At 54.8% G+C, this 20,093-nt stretch overlaps 6 protein-coding genes across 6 annotated transcripts; 2 read left to right on the plus strand and 4 right to left on the minus strand.

The window, feature by feature from the left end:
• Positions 1-244: 244 nt before the first annotated feature.
• Positions 245-2,425, plus strand: CABS01_04947 (uncharacterized protein; the record flags this gene model as incomplete). Its single annotated transcript, XM_060538317.1, has 2 exons — positions 245-2,330; positions 2,409-2,425. The coding sequence occupies 2 exons, from the start codon at positions 245-247 to the stop codon at positions 2,423-2,425; spliced, it is 2,103 nt and encodes a 700-aa protein (XP_060389979.1).
• Positions 2,426-3,051: 626 nt separating this feature from the next.
• On the minus strand, positions 3,052-8,169 carry CABS01_04948 (sulfite reductase hemoprotein; the record flags this gene model as incomplete). Its single annotated transcript, XM_060538318.1, has 4 exons — positions 3,052-3,081; positions 3,144-7,541; positions 7,609-7,751; positions 8,127-8,169. 4 exons carry the CDS (start codon positions 8,167-8,169, stop codon positions 3,052-3,054), a joined length of 4,614 nt encoding a protein of 1,537 aa, XP_060389980.1.
• A 2,017-nt stretch (positions 8,170-10,186) lies between these two features.
• On the minus strand, positions 10,187-11,138 carry CABS01_04949 (uncharacterized protein; the record flags this gene model as incomplete). Its single annotated transcript, XM_060538319.1, has 2 exons — positions 10,187-10,960; positions 11,097-11,138. 2 exons carry the CDS (start codon positions 11,136-11,138, stop codon positions 10,187-10,189), a joined length of 816 nt encoding a protein of 271 aa, XP_060389981.1.
• Positions 11,139-12,184: 1,046 nt separating this feature from the next.
• CABS01_04950 (Ras family protein) lies at positions 12,185-13,161 on the minus strand (the record flags this gene model as incomplete). Its single annotated transcript, XM_060538320.1, has 5 exons — positions 12,185-12,240; positions 12,310-12,588; positions 12,656-12,844; positions 13,011-13,036; positions 13,112-13,161. 5 exons carry the CDS (start codon positions 13,159-13,161, stop codon positions 12,185-12,187), a joined length of 600 nt encoding a protein of 199 aa, XP_060389982.1.
• Positions 13,162-13,772: 611 nt separating this feature from the next.
• On the plus strand, positions 13,773-15,242 carry CABS01_04951 (uncharacterized protein; the record flags this gene model as incomplete). The annotated part of the gene is made up of 2 exons (XM_060538321.1): positions 13,773-13,924; positions 14,018-15,242. 2 exons carry the CDS (start codon positions 13,773-13,775, stop codon positions 15,240-15,242), a joined length of 1,377 nt encoding a protein of 458 aa, XP_060389983.1.
• Positions 15,243-15,406: 164 nt separating this feature from the next.
• On the minus strand, positions 15,407-19,267 carry CABS01_04952 (uncharacterized protein; the record flags this gene model as incomplete). Its single annotated transcript, XM_060538322.1, has 5 exons — positions 15,407-16,096; positions 16,149-16,209; positions 16,270-17,663; positions 17,733-18,359; positions 18,419-19,267. The coding sequence occupies 5 exons, from the start codon at positions 19,265-19,267 to the stop codon at positions 15,407-15,409; spliced, it is 3,621 nt and encodes a 1,206-aa protein (XP_060389984.1).
• Between the last annotated feature and the right edge of the window lie 826 nt (positions 19,268-20,093).

Raw genomic sequence — 20,093 nt, forward strand, 5'->3', positions numbered from 1 at the left:
TCATTTTCGTGACCATTACGACCTTGATTTTCTCTTTCTTGGAAAACTCCAACAACCTCAACTCTCTCTGGTTACCTCTGTCTCTTGCTGCTTCTTTGCAATTGATACGTCGCGACACATCTCTAGAGCTCTCTGCTTGCTCCCATTCACTCGTTTCGACATGACATCTCCATACTGCTAGATCTACCTTTACTCTATCACGACGTCAGACGAAAAAAACACCAGACTAATCTGCGATAATTAAATGCCTCCCACCACATCCGCGCTGAGGCGCATACCTCGCGCCGTTTCTCACACATCACCCATCAGCTTGTTCAAACCTACGCCGATATGCAGGCAACAGGTCGCCGCCCTCGCGCAAAGGCGCGCCTTTATTAGCCCTCCTCCCCAGCGATCCCGGACAACACCTCCTACCACGCCTCTCGCCAACTTCTTCTTCAACGCCCACGGTCTGCCCAAAGGCACCGCCATCCGATCGGTCTCCGGCGCGCCGCCGCCGGCCCCTACTCCGAAACAAAGGTCACGACTCCTTCGCTTCGCGTACGCCAGCGCCGCATGGCTCGGCGGCGGCATCATCTTTGTCGGCCTCGGCGTGGTTGGCTTCTTCATCTACGATGCCTCCACTTACAAGGAACACCCGGACCAGAACGAAATCGAGGTATCTGAGCTGGCACTGAGCCCCAAGCGAGGCGGACCAAAGAACCTGCCCATCGCAGAGGTGCTGATTGACGACCTGGACAACGAACACATGAAGAGCGCAAAGGAGAAGCCCAAGCTTGTTATTCTCGGCGGCGGATGGGGCGGAGTGGCTCTACTCAAGGAGCTCAACCCGGATGAATACCACGTTACTGTTGTGTCCCCGACAAACTACTTCTTGTTCACGCCCATGCTGCCCTCTGCCACTGTTGGAACCCTGGAACTGAGATCACTGGTCGAACCCGTCCGCCGAATCCTCGCCCGCGTTCACGGTCACTTCATCCGCGCCAAGGCCGAGGACGTCGAGTTCTCCCACAAGCTGATTGAGTGCTCTCAACCCGACGCCTTTGGCAACGAAACACGATTCTATGTCCCCTACGATAAGCTGGTCATCGCCGTTGGATCTACCACGAACCCCCACGGCGTCAAGGGACTGGAGAACGCCCACTTCCTCAAGGACATCAGCGATGCGCGCAAGGTTAGAAACCAAGTCATGCACAACCTCGAACAAGCCTGCCTGCCGACGACCGCCGACGAGGAGCGCAAGCGTCTCTTGTCCTTTGTCGTCAGCGGTGGCGGTCCCACGGGTGTCGAGTTCGCGGCCGAGCTGTTTGACATGCTCAACGAGGACCTGACGCTTCACTTCCCCAAGCTCCTCCGCAACGAGATCTCCGTCCACCTGATTCAGAGCCGCAGCCACATCCTCAACACCTACGACGAGACTCTCTCCAAGTACGCGGAGGAGCACTTCGCCCGCGACCAGGTTGACATTCTCACAAATTCCCGCGTCAAGGAGGTCCACCCGGACAAGATCACCTTCACCCAAAAGCAGCCCGACGGATCCCTCCTCACCAAGGAACTTCCCATGGGCTTCTGCCTCTGGTCAACGGGCGTCGCCCAAGCCGACCTCTGCAAGCGCCTCTCCTCCAAGCTCGGCCCCTCGCAGACGAACCGCCACGCCCTCGAGACGGACACCCACCTCCGCCTAAACGGAACCCCCCTCGGCGACGTCTACGCCATCGGCGACTGCTCGACAGTCCAAAACAACGTGGCCGACCACATCATCACCTTCTGCCGCGGCCTGGCCTTCAAGCACGGCAAGGACCCCGAGACCCTCGAGCTCCACTTCAGCGACTGGTGCGAGGTCGCCAACGACGTGAAGCGCCGCTTCCCCCAGGCCGTCGGCCACCTGAAGCGCCTCGACAAGCTCTTTGAGCAGTTCGACAAGGACCAGTCCGGCACCCTCGGCTTCGGCGAGCTCAGGGAGCTCCTCAAGCAGATCGACTCCAAGCTCACGTCCCTCCCCGCCACGGCGCAGCGCGCCCACCAGCAGGGCCAGTACCTCGCGCACAAGTTCAACAAGATGGCGCGCACGTCGGACGGGCTGAAGGCCAACATGGTCCTCGACGGCGACATCGACTCGGTGGTGTACAAGGCGTTCGAGTACCGCCACTTGGGCAGTCTCGCGTACATTGGCAACTCGGCCGTCTTCGACTGGGGCCAGGGGTGGAATTTCGCAGGCGGTTTGTGGGCTGTGTACATGTGGCGGTCCGTCTACTTTGCGCAGAGCGTGAGCTTGAGGACGCGGATCTTGCTGGCCATGGACTGGGCCAAGCGCGGTCTCTTTGGAAGAGGTAAGTTTTTGTCCCCTGTTGATTTACTCTTTACCGTTGGGCTTGAAGCGGTTGATAACTAACAGCGTGGTTTTACAGATTTGATGAGCTATTAGAAAGCAATGACGCTTTTTTCGTTGCAAAGAATTGATTTTGATTTCTTTCTCTTTTGTTAGCATACCCTGCCGGAGTACGAGGTACTGAAGTGCAAATCTTGCGAGAGATGGATGCATGAGTATAGAACTTACACAACACAGACAGAAGAAAAAAAAAAAGAAAGGACATAAAAAGAGATACGTAGACGGTCTCTAGATAATTTCACATGATTGTTCAAAGCACCGTACCTTGCAAAATGATGTACCCGATAACTTGTTGCGCCTTCTCAAGTCTTCGAGTTTAGCTTGCACCCAATTACGGTAGCATAATTGAAACACAGACAGACAGACATATGTGAATGAGACAGCCTTTCAACGTGTCTAGAAAAGAGTTTGAAATATAGTTTTCATAAATCGATCAAGAGTATAGTAAAAACGACAAATCGCAACGCCTGGCCCCCGTAATGCTTGAAAGCTGCTAAAGCGAATATAAGACCATGTACATTTTACAAAAGTAATCCAACTTTTTTCATCTCTTTTTTGTGCAAATCCCATCATTTTGTAAATCTCAAATTTAAATCCTCATCCGCACACCGAACATCAGATCTCGTCGTAAAACCGTCAGCACTCGAAAGCATTAGACAGGCTTATTCCTCGTCAGACTCTTCTTCGGGAACCTATCATTAATGTTAGTCATCACAACTCAAGATATCAATAGAGAGCTAGGGTCTCGTCTTACCCCTTCGTGGAAATCCCGACCCTCCTTGGTGCCCTTGATAACACCAACGCGAATGCAGAAGTCACCAAATCTCTCGCCAGTCTCTCTCTCAGTCGCGTATCTCTTGAGCAGCGGCTTCATGATGGCCAAGATCTCGTCCTCCTTGATGCTCTGGCGGTACAGCTTGTTCAGTCTCTGGCCGTGGTAACCACCGCCGAGGTACATGTTGTACGCGCCGTACGCCTTTCCGACAAAGGCAACCTCGGCGAGCCAGGGACGCGCGCAACCGTTGGGGCATCCTGTCATGCGCATGACGATAGAGTCCTGACGCAGACCGTTCTCCTCGAGGCAGTCCTCGAGCTTGGTGATCAGTACAGGCAGGTAGCGCTCCGACTCGGCCATGGCGAGACCGCAAGTAGGGAAGGCGACACAGGCCGACGAGCTGAGGCGCATGCCGGAGAAGTGGACGTTGTCGAGCTTGAACTTCTTCATGAGATCCTTGATGGAGTCGAGGTCCTCGTCGGCGACGTTGCTGAGAATCAAGTGCTGGTTACCCGTGAGGCGGAATTCGCCCTTGTGCACCTTGGCAATCTCACGGAGACCAGTCTTCATCTGGAACTCGGGAGTATCCTCGATGCGGCCGTTCTCAATGAAGAAGGTGAAGTGGTTGAGTCCTGTCTCGTCCTTTTGCCAGCCGAACGTGTCAACGTTGGACTTGAACTCGAAGGGCTTCTCCTTCTCGAACTTCTGTCCCCAGAGCTCCTCGACCTTGCCACGGAAGACGTCGACGCCCATGTCGTCAATGGTGTACTTGAGACGGGCGTGCTTGCGGTTCTTGCGGTCGCCGTGGTCGCGCTGGACGAGCATGATCTTCTCGCAAGCAATGTGGACCTGGTCTGTCTTGACGAAGCCGAACATGCGACCGATTTGCGGGTACGTCTTCTTGTTGTTATGCGTGGCACCCATACCACCACCGGCAATGAGGTTGAAACCCTCGAGGTTACCATCCTTGCCCTTAATGGCAATGAGACCAATGTCGTGGGCGTAGACGTCGGTGTCGTTGTGGGGAGGAATGGCGATGGTGATCTTGAACTTTCTGGGCAGGTAGGTAGGTCCGTACAGTGGCTCAAAGTCCTGTACCGCGTCACCGGCGATCTGGGTCTTGGTGTCGTTCTCGTCCGCCAGCCAGATCTCGTGGTAGGCGGTGGTCGAAGGCAGCAGGTGGTCGCTGATCTTCTTGGAGCTGGCCCAGACCTCCCTGTGGTACTTGGACTGGGTAGGCAGAGAACTGCACATGACGTTACGGTTGACATCACCGCAAGCGGCAATGGTGGTCATGAGCGCTCTGTTGATGGCCTGCATGGCGGGTCTAAGCTTGCCCTTGACGACACCGTGGAACTGGAAGGTCTGACGGGTGGTGAGCTTCATAGTCTCGTTACCAAGCTCGTTGGCGATGTCATCCATCTGTACCCACTGCAAGGGGGTAGAAATACCACCGGGCAGACGGCAACGGATCATGAACGAATAGGCAGGCTCCAAGCCCATGGCCTTGCGCTCATCTCTGACATCGCGGTCGTCCTGCATGTAGGTACCGTGGAACTTGGTAAGCTGCTGGTCAGCAGCAGAGATGGCAGCAGTCGAAGGGTCGTTGAGACCCTCGACAATGGTACCACGGAGGAAGTTGGAGGCAATCTTAATGTCCTCGTTGGTAATGGGAGCAGGCTCCTCGGGAAGACCATCGACGTTATCGACGCCCAAGGCGCGCCAGATCTTGGGCTCCCACTCCTGGTAGCCAGTCTGGTATCCATCGGGGTCCTGGTCGTCACCAAGACCGACGTCGGCAAGTCTCTTGCCACCCAGGTTGGACAGAACACGGTCAAGGTCCTTTGCAGGCTTGTTGTAGTAGATCTTGTCCTCCTTGCGGGGCCAGTAGTGACGATCACCGAGACCGAAGACGGAGTAGTTGACGTTGGCGAGGTCGAGCTCGGTGTTGTCCTTGAGGGCGGTCCAGAGAGCGTGACCGTTTTGGGGGAACTCTCCCTGTCCGGCGGTCGAGGTCACGAAGATGATGTTCTCCTCAGAAGGCAAGTCCTCGAGGGGGTAGTCCTCCATGACGAAGACCTTGGTCTTAAGACCACGAGCCTTGCCGCGGTTACCGAGACGCTTGGCAACGTTGGTAGCGTTACCGTTGTCAGAGGCGTACAACACGGTCAAGGGAGCGCCAAAGAGACCCTCAAGAAGCTGGTCGTAGGCATCCTTGGCCTTGCGCTTCTGCTGAGCCCGGACCTCGGAGCCAAAGTCCTGCGACAGGTTGGCAGCGAAGACGGGGTCGCGCTGCATGATTTGGGTGAGCTGGTTGTCGCGGTCCAAAAAGGCCTTGAGCTCGCTCTTGATACGCTCAGAGTCGAGGGTGAAGTTGGGCTCGCCCTTGGCCTCGTTGGCGGGGTTCCAGCGGTACAGAGGCCAGTAGCCGACGTCAATCGCTTTCTTGGTCTCCTGGAGAACGGTGAGAGGAGAATCGGTCTCGCCAAAGTAGGGCAGGTAGGCCAAGACGACGGAGGGACCGTTGTGCTGGTCGGCCTCGAGCATGGCCTGAAGCACCTGGGTGTAGGAGCCGTAGACGGCAGTAGAGGCGACGTAAGCGTTGCCAAAGTTCATGGCGTACAGGCCAATGTCCTTCTTGCGACGGTTGGCATCGGCAGCGGCACGCTCCGAGTAGGGGGTCGAGTCGATAATGAGCATGTTGACGTTCTCGCCAGAGGCCAGGACGTGGTGCACACCAGAGTTGCCGAGATCGTAGGCCCAGGCATCGGATCCCACAAGCCACAGGGACTCCTTGCGGAACAATCGCTTGCTGGACAATAGGTTGCGGGCAATGGAGGAGCCATCAGTCTCAAGGCGGGGGATCAAGTCGTCGGCGATCTCGTTGGCCTTCTTGGAGTCGGCCTCGTTGGCTGCCCAGCGGGCGAGCCAGCTCTTAGGAGAATCCGTCACGAACTGGTTGCTGTTGGCAGCCTCCTTGACCTCGTTGACGAAGCGCACGCGACGCTCCTTGCGAGCCAAGAGGGAACCGAAGCCGAACTCAGGGCTAGCCTGGATAGAGGAGTTGATGCCGGCATTGCTAGCCTTGAGGGCATTGGCAATGTAGGCTCTCTGGCCAAAGAGCTGGTCGAGAATCTTGGTGTACGAGTTCTCGACCTGGGGCTTCTCAAGACCGTATTCGAGAACCTCTTGGGGAACCTCCTTGCGGCCGATCTCAAGATTCTGAACAGGGGACTCGGAAGTCAGGTTCTGCAGGACGCCACGAAGAGCCTGGATGACAGTCTTGGGGTCAATGTAGCCAAGCTGGTAGCCGACAACGGTCTGCACACCACCAGGGCCGCTCTTCACACTGGTGAGAACGTCGATGAGGACGGGGCCCCACTTTGTGGTCTTGCGGTGGACCTGCTCAAGGACGGCAATGCGCTTCACAGACTTGGGCAAAGCCTCGATGAGAGAGGAGCTGAGCCAGGGGCGGTACAGTCTGGGGGTGAGGATGCCGACCTTGGAGAAGTCACCTCCACGGCGGGCCTGGTCAATCACATCACCAAAGTAGTAGGCTCCAGAGCCAAAGACGAAGAGGCAGTTCTCTGCATTCGTGGGTCCGGCATAGAAGAAGGCCTGGTATTCACGGCCGGTGATCCTCTTAATCTGAGCCCAGATGCCGTTGGCATACTTGAGTATATCCTCAGATGAGACGACGGGGAGGGACGACTCGATCGTGGTGGCGTTGGAGGAGACGACAGAGGGTGGGCTGTCGGTGACGCTGTGCTCGGCGCTGGACTGGACCGAGGCCCTGGATGACTCGAGCTTGGAGTGCACGGACGATGCGAGTTCGGAAGAGCTCAGACCACTAATGGGGGAGGAGCCGGTCGGCGGCACGTCGGATCGGTCAGAGGCCACCGGCAGTCGGCCGTCATCGGCATAGATACCGACAGCCGACGCGGCAGAGCCGTTGGACGGCTGCTGGAAGCGCCTCGCAGCGTCAACGTCGAGAATCTGGCGCACAACCTCAGGGTCCTCTGCCTCAATGGCAGCATCGTCGTCGCTGCTCGACGAGGCGAAGAAGTGCACAACACCCTTGCCAGAGCGGAGGGCGAGGGCATGTGCCGTCAGTGCCATATCCTGAGCCTCCTGGAGAGACTCTGATTGCAGGAAAGTCCATCCCGAGTTGCGGATAGCTGTAATGGCGGAGAAGTCGGGGAAGCCAGCGGGCTGAAGGGCGACGTGAAGGACGACGGGGTAGTTTGCCAACTTGTAGAGGTGGGAGATGGCGGGAAGGAGAACGGTAGAAGAGGTCGTTACGGCGACGAGCTTGCCGGCGCGAGTAGGCGCAAAGACGGAGAGGAGGGGGTCGGCATTGTGCCTTACGTGTTGGACCTGGGACAGTCACAGTCAGTTTCCAAGCCAAAAGATCGCGGAGAAGACGAATCGAGTAGTTGCTCACCTCTGTGACTGAAGACTTCGCGACGAGGCTCTTGTCGTTGCGAGCGACGTAGCGCTTAAGGTGGGATGAGAACTCCGAGTCCTTGGCCAGCGAAGGCTGGACGGAGACGACGACGTCGCTGGAGAGGTATGCGATTCTCGCAACTGTAGAGATGGCATGTTAGCACAAGCCAGTATTGTCATCGTTCTCGTCGCAAACTGCGACTGGGACTGTTCCGCGTCTCTGGTCGGCGTCGTCCATCATCCCTCTGCCTCTTTCTCTCTGGGTGCTGCTCGATGCCCATCACAAGTGGGTTGCCGGGGGACTCTGCACCGCTGGGATGCGACAAATAGCAGAGCTCTGATTGGCCCAATTCCAACATTGTCGGAGCTTCGCTGTATTTACAGCGGGCACACGCGCTGAAGGATGACGGACGCTGCAGAGTGCAAGACCAGGGGTGACACCAGCAACAGCAGCAGCAGTAACAGCAGACGAAAGCCGTGGAACGCAAAGAATTGAAGAGAACAACAACTGCTTACCAGCTTCTCCAGGCGTCTGGATTTGACCTCTTGTCGGCGCCATTGTCGATATGTGTATGTGCGTGTTTGGAGGAGGTTTCGAGGGCGAATTTCGAAGGCGGGGGGTATCGTATAGTGGCCGGTCTCAAAACTCTTTTCGCTGCCGTTTGCAGTGTACATACAGTTCCGGATTCCTCTCGAGCTGTCTGTTTGGCTTCCACTGGATCAGGAACCAAGAATGGACAGAATACCAACAATGAGTCGACTACAGCAGTAATGACTAAGACAGATCAACCCGTAGAAAGGATTGACGGAGAAGGGCGCCGTAGGATGCAATGGCAGATGGGAGGCGGAAGGAGGAAGAGGGTGAGAGTGAGTGAGAGAGTGTGAGAGAGGAGGAAGATGGTGGTGTAAGTCAAGGTAATAAGAGGTCTAAAAGGGAAGATCGATGGATAACAAGCTGATAAAAAAAAAGTCCAAGGTGCCCCAGGAAGTTGCGAAACAGCTCCGATGGTTCTTTCTGCTTTTGGAATCAACAGAAAGTGACCTGGCAAGTACCCAATTCCTGTTCCTTCCCTTGCTTGGTTTCGTCGTCTTTCAGTCAGGCAAGAGCAGCTGGATGGCGGGTTGCGCCTGCTGTTGCTGGCGTGCTTGGGGGGGCGTTGTGAGCCTGTGCCCACTGAGAATTTCGCCCCGCAGAAAACAATGAATTTTGTCGACATCAGGGTCGATTGCGTGATCGGCTAGCGCAGCGTCTCCCCAGTCCATTCGCCAGTTGCCATGCCGCACTGCTCCCATTGCGCCGCGGGTTGGCTTGCCTTGGGGCAATGCCGCTGCACTTGGTGTGTGTACATTGCTCAGAAAAGGTACATCGGGATTCTTCCAGGTGGTAAAGTAGTCAAGTACCTGGAGCTGGAGGGAAAGAGCCGGGACTTCAGCGAGTGCCGTTGCCTTCTGTGCTCCTGTCCTGGATGCTGTATTATTCATCACGAGAGTCGTTGACGGCTACGACTATGAAAGAATTGCCTTATGTAAACTTGGAAAGAAGGATACTAAGGTAGACTCTGTTCTGGACTCTTAGCTCATCTGCCTTACCCAATCAGCCACTCAACAACACTCTAACAAATTCCATCTCAAATGGCTGGAATCAGTGGATGGCACTTCTTGGCTAATACAGCATGAACAGGGGCAGCGAATCTGGACCCCATGCCCGAATGCCGAAAAAGGCCGTTGTCGGCCGGTAAGCCTTTCCTCTCACTCTCACTCTCACTCTCTCTCAAGGCTCAGTAAGACTCAACCAGAGGTAGAGGCAGGCAGATGCTCGGACTCGTAGCCGTGCCTCATCCCATCCATCTGGAGGCGAGTCAACTAGTGGAAACTATTCCGTAGACTGACATGCTGCTCCATATCCCGTTCAACTGCCCCACCATCTCCATCCCCCTCCCCCGGAGATTCTTTCGGATTACAAATGGTAGACTCTGTATTTGCAGTTTCCGCCTGTCACTCTTACACAGTTCGCTCAATGCCCGATACCCACCAATCAACCCAATGATCCCTTTGCATTCAAGATCTTGTATTACTCTGCTACTAAGTATGCTTATTATATGTATGGCTTGTATCGTATGCTCTTCCCAAATTCGGGGTTTGGAACCATGAACGTTCGTTCTCGGTCCCACTTTAAATCCCCCATCGTGAACCGGGCACCAACCGAATGAATGCCCTCGTGACGAAACATCTCTCCCAATGACCCAAACGCCGATTCACCTTCCGTGATTGAGGGTCATCAACTGTTGTTGTACACTATTCCCCATCGCGCCCCCGACATGCATTTCGCTCATGAGTCTCCCGATCCACCTCTTTTTCGGCGCGCAGAAAATCTCAAATGATGCCATCGCCCAATGATACCACCGCCCGATGGCATCATCGACTTGCCGTCCCGGCGGTATCCACTCCAAGCGGTCAACCTGCCGCTGCCGCCCGACATGCCGCACCGACATCCATCTCTTGCCGCTTCAATAGTCAATACCTACCGGTACCGTCGGTAGCTCTCTGAATCCGCCCTTCCGCGATACTTAAAAGACTTAGACTCCGGTGTGCCGGAACTTGGCGCTCACAGCGCTCGCCCACTCCTCCTGAGGCCTCTCGCGAAGCCAGTACCCGCGACCGAGGGCGAGCATCACGCGCCCGATACGGCCGCGGGACCCCTCGCCGCCCGGCTCGCCCTGCGAGAAAGGTCCGTCGACGCCGCCCTTCTTGCCGGCGCCGCTGCTGCGGCCTTCCTCCTCCCAGCCCATGTCCGCCGCGCTGTACCGCTGCAGCACCTGCTGCGCAAACGACATGACGACGAGCGCAAAGTAGACGCGCACCAGCGTGACGGAGCAAATCAGCCCCAAGCTCATCCACGACTCCTGGGGCCCGATGTGCTTCGTCGTGCCGGGCACGTCGGGAACCACGGGCGCCCCGTTAGCCAGCGCCGTCTCCGCAATCTCCGCTGCTGCGGGACCGGCTGCGGCCGGGGTGGTGCTGCCTGCCGGGTGCTTGTCCAGGGCGCTGCTGTTGAGGTACCAGTTCACGGCGAAGAAGGTCGTGTAGGCGACGTTGAGGACGGTGTCGACGATGTAGAGCCAGGCGAGACTGAGCGTCTCAAAGGGGCTCTGCTTGCGGATGTGGGGCATGAACATGGCCAGCAGGACGACGACGCCCAGCGAGTAGAGGTACATTGACAGCTGCGTCACGGAGAGCTCGTAGCCCGTGAGGATGGCGAGTAGACCGTAGAGGCCGGTGAGCCTGTTGAAGAGGAGGATGAGGGAGATGACCTCGGTGCCTGTTTGAAGGCCGATGCATCCTAGAAAGGTCTGTCGCACACATTAAACGTGATTACCATGTTAGCCAACCGCCCAGTAATTCGTCGGTTAAGGATGATGAACATGATGTTGTGTAACTGTTGGGCGTAGTTGGTTGGGGGGAGATGAGGTTGTGTTACACGCTAACCTTTGGGAGCGGTAACCGCATGCTGAATCTTGAGAACGCCATTGTGTCCGTCTGTCTATCTGTTCGTCCACTGTGTCTTGGTGATGTCTCGTTGGTGTTTGTGTGTACGGATACAGCAGGAGGGTATCCGTAGGTATCGCGCCAGAAGAGAAAGGGGTCCTGAGAGCTCAGGTAATCCGTAAAGACGTCAGAAGAACCTGAGGGTGGGAAGCTTTTGGGGAAGCGTCGCAAAAGATGAGCCTAACAAGAGGCCCCGTCACTTTTAACCAAAGCGGCAGCGCCGGATGACAATTGACATGGGCCAGCCGCCAAACAAAATAAAGAGCGGAAAGACCCTGCGTTCGCACCTTTCTAAAATTCTCGATGACATGATGGGCCCCACCCGATCCGTCATAGCGTCACGCCCCGGGGTTTTCATTGAGTCCGCGCCGCTGCTCTCCGTCACCCGCGTCTGCACCTGATGCGGCACCTCGCTCTCTGGGTCAATCTACAGCAACACCGGCTGGGAGTGCACAGCTAGCTATCTACATATACGCGGTAAGGTAGGTATCCGAATCCGAAAAGTGGATGGACCTGAGAATTCGATGCCACGGATTTGCGGGCCATTCCTACGCTGGCACCACATGTTCAACGGACCCCGGCACTCGGTGACAGCCCACCGTAGCATCACGGACGCCAGCCATCGTGAGAGTCCCGTGCCATTTCGGGCGGTGAGCATCTTGGACAACTCATTCGCCAGCTGACTTTTGACACATACTACTGCCAACATGACGCTCACGTATGAATAAGTACACTTGCATTCCATGTAGACAGACAATATTGGGGAAAGAAGAGAAAAAAGAGCCATTAAATGTAGGTATGTACTAACGACCGTGGAGTATAGCCCGTTATTATACAAACTGTAACTGATGCTGAAAATCCCCATTTGCACGCTATGCTTAAGATGTCCTGCCCCGCCAGTCATGTCGCAACGTAACGTAACGGCAACTCCAACTCAGCCCCGCGTCGTCCGTCACGGCTCGCCTCGGGAACTTTCTACTCCAGAGTCGCTGTCTTTTTGTTTTGCTTTGTCTCCTTAAGAAACTCGTCTAGCACGCGCATCCCTCTTGCGATGACTGGGCGGGGGTCGTCTTGACATCGATCACTGCGTTAAAGTTAGCATAAACCACCCTGCGTTTTATAAACCAAATCTCAAAGAGAAGGGAATACGCACTCTGGCTTGAAGCTTGCGCGGCAGCATCCGTTCCCTCCATGCCTGGAAGAGCCTGGGCTATTCTCTTGAACAGCGTCTTGACATTGTGTCCCAGCTTCGCGCTAGTCTCGACGAACATGAGGTTGTTCTTCTTGGCCTCCTCCTCGCCCTGCTGCGTCGTCACTTCGCGCTTGTCGTTCAAATCCGTCTTGTTGCCCACGAGGACAATGATGACGTCGTTTCCTCTCTCGGCGCGCACGTCGTCGATCCACTTCTTGGTGTTTTGGAAGGATTTCGCATCTTCAAATCGCCATCTAGTCAGTCACGGGTTCCCTCTTCTGTGCCTCCCCCATGCAGTTCCACGTACTTGAAATGTCGTAGACAACGACTGCGACGCTGGAATCGCGAATGTACGAGGGAATCAGACTGCGGAAACGTTCCTGTCCGGCGGTATCCCAAAGTTGTAATCTCACTGTCCGGTCCTCAAGGTACATGGTCTGCAACGTATTAGACAGTGGTTCCTCGTCCCTCGCCCGGAAATGTAACAATGGCTTGCCTTGGAAAGAAAGTCGATTCCGATAGTCGCCTGGTACATGTTGTCGAACGAATCGTACATGAATCGAGTGATGAGTGAAGTTTTCCCCACTGCGAATAACACAAAGAACTTATCAGCCAAGGGTCTCTCTCGCCACATCGAACAAGACAAAATGCAGGATACATACCGCTCTGCTCGCCTAAAAAGACAAGCCTGGGGGTGTCATTGTGTTAGTTTTATTGTGCAATTGTCTGAACAGGAACATTTCGCAATCGGCGCAAATCGTACTTGAACTTCTTGAGGGGGTTGTTGTAAGACCCGCCTGCGCCGGACGCCATGGTTGCGGTTTTTTGGTCAAAGGGAAGCTTCCGAAGGGTGGTATCGGGGGGTTCGCCAGTCGGGCTACAGAACCAACACGTTGGCTCGATGCAAGGGAGTCGTCGAGTCGGCAAATAAAACCAAACTGAAAAGCCGAGTGCTTTGCTAGATCAAAGGACGAGATCCGACGAGAGGGCGAAGTTGGGCTGGCTGGGAGGAGGAGGGGTGTGAGCGTTATAGATCGCGGGTCGTGGAAATTGAGCAAGCTGGACAAGTAAAAGGAGGTCAACCTGTCCGCCTTTAGGCGCATTACCACGCCCCCGTCATCCATTGAGGTGGGCTCAGAGGAGGCCAGCAAAGACGGGGGACATCACGTGCTGATAATCGATAAGAAAGACCCCATATCCGATAAGACAAAAAAAAAGACCCTTGCTCAAAAATTTCTGGACGGTCCAGGCCCCGCCGTCCCAGCTGGTGCAGAGTGCAGATTCGACGACCAGCAAATGGGCAAGGCGCAAAGATCGACTTTTCGACATCAGAAACACCCCCGGTGATTCTCTCCATCTTCTTTGCACCTATCTACCCAAACAACCCCTCCAAGCCCGAAGTGTGATTCGGCTACCTATCCAACATGCCCGTTCTTAAGCCCCTCTCGGGCGACGGCGAAGCTCCCCAGCAACGCAAGCAGCCCTCAAGAAAGGGAAAGAAGGCGTGGAGGAAGAACGTCGACGTCTCCGAGGTGCAAGAAGGTCTCGATGAGTTGAACACACAGATTATCGCCGGGTACGTAACCCTCTTTGCCTTGGAAACCTTTTCCCTTTCTCGGAAATGCCCCAATTGGCACACAAAGTAGACAACTAACCAAATATCTTATAGTGGCGTCGTCGCAGAAAAGGATTCGGCCGACCTCTTCACCCTCGACACTGTCGGCAAAGTCGAAAAGCGCCCCAAGCCAAAGAAGACACTCAAGTCCGACGAGATCCTCGCCGCCCGCTCCTCCGTCCCCGCCGTCTCCTCCCGCAAGCAGAAGCGCGACGCCGAAACCGCCCTCTCAAAGACCTCGGACGGCCTCCTCCCCGTCAAGCGCCTGCGCACCGACTGGGTCTCCCACAAGGAACTGAGCCGCCTTCGTCGCGTCGCCGACGGACACCAGGAGGAATCTACCGCCCTCGTACCCCAGGAAGCGACCTACGACCTCTGGGGTGCCGCGCCCTCTGCCTCCTCAAAGGCCGTAGCAGCAGCAAACAAGACCAGCAAAGACAACTTCCTCCCCGCCGAACAAAAAGCCAAGCCCCCCAAGACCCTGAAACACGCCCCCATCTCCCTCACAGCCAGCGGCCGCCAGCTCCCCGCCGTCGTCAAGCCCACGGGCGGATACTCCTACAACCCGACCTTTGACGACTACGCCGACCGCCTCGAAGAAGAGGGCGCCCGCGCCGTCGCCGCCGAAGAAGCCCGCCTCGCCGCCGAGGAAGCCGACCGCATCAAGCGCGAGGCCGTCGCCAAGTCCGCCGCCGAGGCCGACGCCGCGGAAGCGCGCGCGCAGCTGTCCGAGTGGGACGAGGATTCCGCGTGGGAAGGGTTCGAGAGCGGCGTCGAGGGGGACGACAAGCCCACGACCAAGAGACCCCAGCGCAAGACGCCGCAGCAGAGAAACCGGATCAAGCGCCGCAAGGAGGCGGAGCGCGAGGCCAAGCACCAGCTCGCGTTGAAGAAGAAGGCGGCGCAGGCGGAGCGGATCAAGGAGATTGCGGCCGAGATTGCGGGCCGCGACGCCTCCAAGAGCGCGTTGGCGCTGGCCAAGGAGGTGGGAGAGGGGAGCGACGCCGACGATGACGAGGAGGATATCGTGGACGAGGGACGGCTGCGGAGGAGACAGCTCGGCAAGATGAAGTTGCCCGAGAAGGACCTGGAGCTGGTTCTGCCCGACGAGCTGCAGGATTCGCTGCGGTTGTTGAGGCCCGAGGGTAACCTGCTCAAGGACCGGTACCGTAGTCTGCTTGTCCGCGGAAAGGTGGAGTCGAGGAGACATATCCCGTTCAAGAAGCAGGCGAGGGCGAAGCTTACGGAGAAGTGGTCTTACAAGGACTTCAGGATTTAGAAAAGTGGGTTTTGTTGTTAGAGGGTATCAGAATAATCATCAAAAGCGTGCATATTTTGACTTTCACTTCGTCTTGGAGCTTAAAACACGGCATTGTCTTCGTAGTACCTTGTGATTGCGTCGGCCTGGATAAGGAGTTTACGCCCTAGATCTCAAATCTATTGTCATAATGAAACCTTCTCGGATAGCCGCTCAAAAACTGGTGACAGCCCTCTCAATAGTTTCGAGTCATCAGCCTCAAGAAGCAGCAATAACGAGAAGCAAAGTGCCAGTGACGGGTCCTCGTTCTTTTCGCCGACGATCGGCTTGTCCTTCTCTCCCATAGCACGGAGACCAACTTGGAGCACCAAATGAGCCATCGTCCACTCGCAAGGGAACACTACGACATCTCCTTCACCCGATGGTGCTCCCTCGCAGGTGAGATTTGCAAAAAGCTGCTGGTGACGAACGAGTTGTAGCCCTGCCTTTGAGACGCTGCCGCAAATGGCGGATGGATCTCCGCCTGGTGTTGGCCAGAGGGTTGTGACGAGGGACATGCCGTGGTGGTAGTGTAGTGAGCCCCATGAGAGTAAAGTTTCTTGAAGAGCGTGATCCCATGTCTGTGGCGTTAAAGATGGAGTTGAAGGTGAAGATGATGTTGAGGCTGTGATCTCTTTCCATCTCGCGAACCATGAGTCAAGACTTTGGCGGTAGGTTTCGGAAATATCTCGAAGGGGTTGAGTCTCGTGGATGACTGAAGTATTGCGCTCGCGGTTAAGGATTGTGCTGTGGATCTGCATCTGAAGGAGGGATACTTGGTATGAAGAGGTTGAGATCTCATCTTGGAGGCTGTTGCCGCTCTTTTCTACGAGCTCCTGTGACATAGTGTCAGATACAGATGGAATGAGGTGTATGTTGGAGACGTACGCGACGGAGATCGTCTCCGATGACAAGTAAACTTGGTCGACCAAACGCAATCGAAACATGGCTTCATGGGACAATTAGCCTCTTCTATCGTGTATCTTTGTACTCGGGTGGGTGAACATACCTCTCAAGAGTGTACAAAGTCCTAGTAAGCATGCAAAACACTTCATGGTCTTCGTCTTCCTCCATCGATGGCCGATGCGACAAGTCGAGAAACAAACGAATAGCGAAACCTAGGTGTCGCCAGACATCTCCTGCGCTGGGTTGGAGGAGGGTGTATACGCAAATGAGGAGGGTTCGTTGAAGCAGACTGACGTTTTCGGTGCGGGAGACGTGGGCGCAGGTGATTGGGAGAGAGCTGATAGCGTTTTGGAAGTGATGCTCTGCCAGGGCGGAAAGTGAGGGTGTGGATTTGCTGCTGGTTTGGGCGCCGAGAGCGATTATGAGGTTGAAGAGAGGGGCGTTGTGTGGACGTGGAGGAACAGCGTTTGGGTGGTAATATGTGGTCAGGATGTTGTTGAGGGTTTGGGGTTGGAAGATTGGGAAGAAGGTGTTTGTTGAGCGGCTGAAGAGGTTGAAGATGGGAGCAGCTAGACTTTCTGGCAAAGGTTGGAAGGAGATGAGGCTCTGAAACGATAGAGTCGGGATCGTGTTTCTCATGGCAGTGCGTTTTGTCGATAATAGTTTGTAGCTTGCTTTATGTTGAAGTTGATCTCGCAGACAACTGAGAGAGGTCCAGGGGCCGAAGAAAACTGTGCTGAGAAGAGGAATAGATGGTGTGGCATCAGAGGGAGCCAACGCGCCCCGTTGGAGAGGCAGGAATAAGGGATTTCCGGTAGCTGATGGTTGATGTGTGTTAATTGACGAACGTGAAGGTGATGGTACCTGCTTTGCCAGATCCTTCAGCTCCTCGATAAGAAGTTGCACACGTCGGAGTGGAATGTTTGCCTTCAGAATCGGGTCAAAGATGAAGCACTCTCGCGAGGTCCTCGCGCATTCCTTACAAGCAGGAAGTTGACGCTGACACTTTGTCCGTCTATCCCTACAAAAGCTGCAAGAGGGAATCGCGTCAAGGATGACGTCTAGCTCCTTTTCCAAGTCGCTGGCGTTGTTATCTATGATATCTCGTCGACGCTCAACCCTAGTCTCGTTAGGTTCCGAAGAAGGCGAAGGGGCGGCCTGCCTGCCGCTAGAAGGAAGTGAGAAGCAGCTTTCGTTGGTGACAAAGTCTTGGTCTATGAAGTCTGTCCACCACTGTTCGTCATTCAGAAAGTCTCTGGCGATGTTTTCTGGTTCCGAGGGAGAAGGCGTGGGTTTCTTTGGAGGCGGGAAGGGAATGTTTCGGTGGCGGATGCTGTGGATTCGTCGCTGGGTGACTAGACAGTGGAGTTCTTCGAGGACTTGCATGTCGTAGTGGCTTCCGTTATAGCCGAGTGGGTTGCGGAGGTTCGTGTCGATGAGTTCGTTGATGTAGCTTGCGGTGTCGGATAGGGGTGGCCATCTGCTTGAGAGCTGGTTCTGTGATTTTTGTCAGTGACCCTTTTGGGATGAATCCTTTCGGTCTTTCTGCTAGCGGACCAGACTTACGAGGAGTGCTGAGACATGATTCAACGAAGCCGTGGCGATATCTACAAGTGAGGAACGCTGTAACTTTGTAGCGTGGTTTCGAAGAGCGTAGAGCAAGAGCATGCCAGCTTGGAATATTCGGTTGCCGATCTCAAAGACCATGACAATACCGCCAGACTTGGCTGCTCTCGCATCCAGTGATATCAGCTCGACGGCCGCCTTGACCACGGATACCAGGGATGTTTCGGAAACGGCGATGATGCGGGAGCAAGGTCGATGCAGCATGACTTGGCATTGGAGACAACTAGCAGCCAACGATGAGTGCGAGTTCCCGTGCGCCGAGACCCCATGAGAGAGACGTTGTGTCCTGAGATCCATCTGCTCGACCCAATCGTCGTGGGAACCCGATTGACTTGGAACAGGGCGGTCGAAAAACTGGGTTGCCTGGATCTCGGATTTCATGATGCAGACTTGGAGGTCAAGGAGAAACTGCCGCTCTTTTGGGGTGCTGACTAGCTTTAAATCGGACCTTTCTGTCAAGTCAGATACGTCGCCGAAGTCGTAGGGAAGCCTGGTTGTGATGTGCTCATCACTCAAGGCGACTGGACATCCTCCAGAGATGGACACGATTCTGTCGAGTTGGTAGACCTGTATGGGGTTATGTGAGCAATAAGCTTGACCTAGACTTTTATTGATCGTGTACTTACGACCCAAAAGATGCGTCGGCGCTGCTCCGCGTGTGCTCTATCTCTAAAGATGCGTGGTTCTGGCTCTTGATGCAGTCCAAGGCATACAGCCATGCGCATAGCATCCCCGGTAAGATACCATAGATTGGAAGTTTGAGGTAGCAACAGCGCAAGTTGTATAAGCAATATCAGACACTGTAAAGCCGAGATGGAACAATCATGCAGCAAGTCGTCGACGTACTTCATGGCGTCCGCGTGTAGAGCCTCACTGAGAGCCGCGACTTTACGAAAGTCTTGGTTCTTTGAGTTGAGGGCACTGATTGCCATGGTCATCGAGATGACGAATCGAGAAAGGGCATCTTGAACACGGGAAAGCCCCGGTTTAGCGCTGTTGATGCATGTGTGGTTAAAGTGGTAGGCTAGCTCTGCCTCCGAGAAACAGGGGAATCGCGGGAGGATCTCTTCGGTGTAGTTTCTGAATAGCCGTTCCATCACGTTGAGAGGAACGTGTTGTGAGTTGAAGCTTGAGAACTGGCTTGCGTATGCTTGACCTGCTGTTCGGGGGTTGACTTCGTGGTAGATACCGCGAATTGGGATTTTAAGTGGTGGACGTTCAGAGGGATAGAAGAGTTTCGACTTATGTGGTAATATAGTCGAGCCTTGGAAGAGACTGAGAGAAAAGTTATTCGTGATTGAGATGGAGGCTATTTGAGCGGCGACATCGTGAGCGACGTCGGCTTCAGGGACTTCATTGACGGAGCTGTGGCCATCTGCATCTACCGAGGCGGATTTCAGTCGTTGCAACTCGGCTAAGCGATGTTCGAGGTGCTGAAGAAGACTATCAACAGAGTTTACTAGTTTCCACTTCATTATTCACAGATTCATACGACAACTTAACATGCCTGCGAGGAATTTCGGCAGACTTTTGCCGGTTGATTGCGGTGCACTCAGCTCTGGCGGTAACGCATCTTAGACATCTTGGTGTACCTCTGTCGCACTGAATGGGACCATCAGTCAAGGGGCCAATAACCCAAGAAGATTTCACCATATTCATACCTTTTGCTTGAGTCGATGACATCTGGCGCAGGCTGGCGTGGATCTGTGCCTTTTGCTTCTCAGGTCGGAACCCATCTTCAGCCAGCCACCACTGATCAAAGGATTTGACGATTGTCTACGACACTAACATACAACAAGACTGAATAAGCATCATGAAGTACCTTGGTCGCTGTTAATCCCAGGATCTGCTCCATACACAAGAGTTCAGTAACAGCTCTGTTTGTTCATGTCAAAAACGCCTGGGGATGAGGGGGTTAGTTGGTTCGCACATGATTGGCCGCTTCTCAACCCCACCAAGACTAGTAGATAAATCCGTCCCAGTCTCTCAGATGAGTCTGGGGTCACTTTCATACTGAATGCCATTGACATTTGGTGCATATCGTTTTATCTGGCTTAAACATCTGCATGTTTCGTGAGAATTTCGTTTGTATTGGTGAACTGATTCTCTTAATTTAATATGACTTCATCTGGGGTATATTTTCGAAACTTACGTCGTAGAGCGCGTCCGCGGAAAGACGAAATATCAACTATATAGACAAATAATCGAACCTGTCTAGAGACCCGGAGCATCTAAATTGTCTGCTGTGGAAGCCCTCTAGACTCATAGCTTGATATTCAAAGACTTGTCGTTCACATTCGC

The sequence above is a fragment of the Colletotrichum abscissum genome, assembly GCF_030869225.1.
Source record: "Colletotrichum abscissum strain IMI 504890 chromosome Unknown Scaffold_9.1, whole genome shotgun sequence".
NCBI classification, from domain to species: Eukaryota; Fungi; Ascomycota; class Sordariomycetes; order Glomerellales; family Glomerellaceae; genus Colletotrichum; species Colletotrichum abscissum.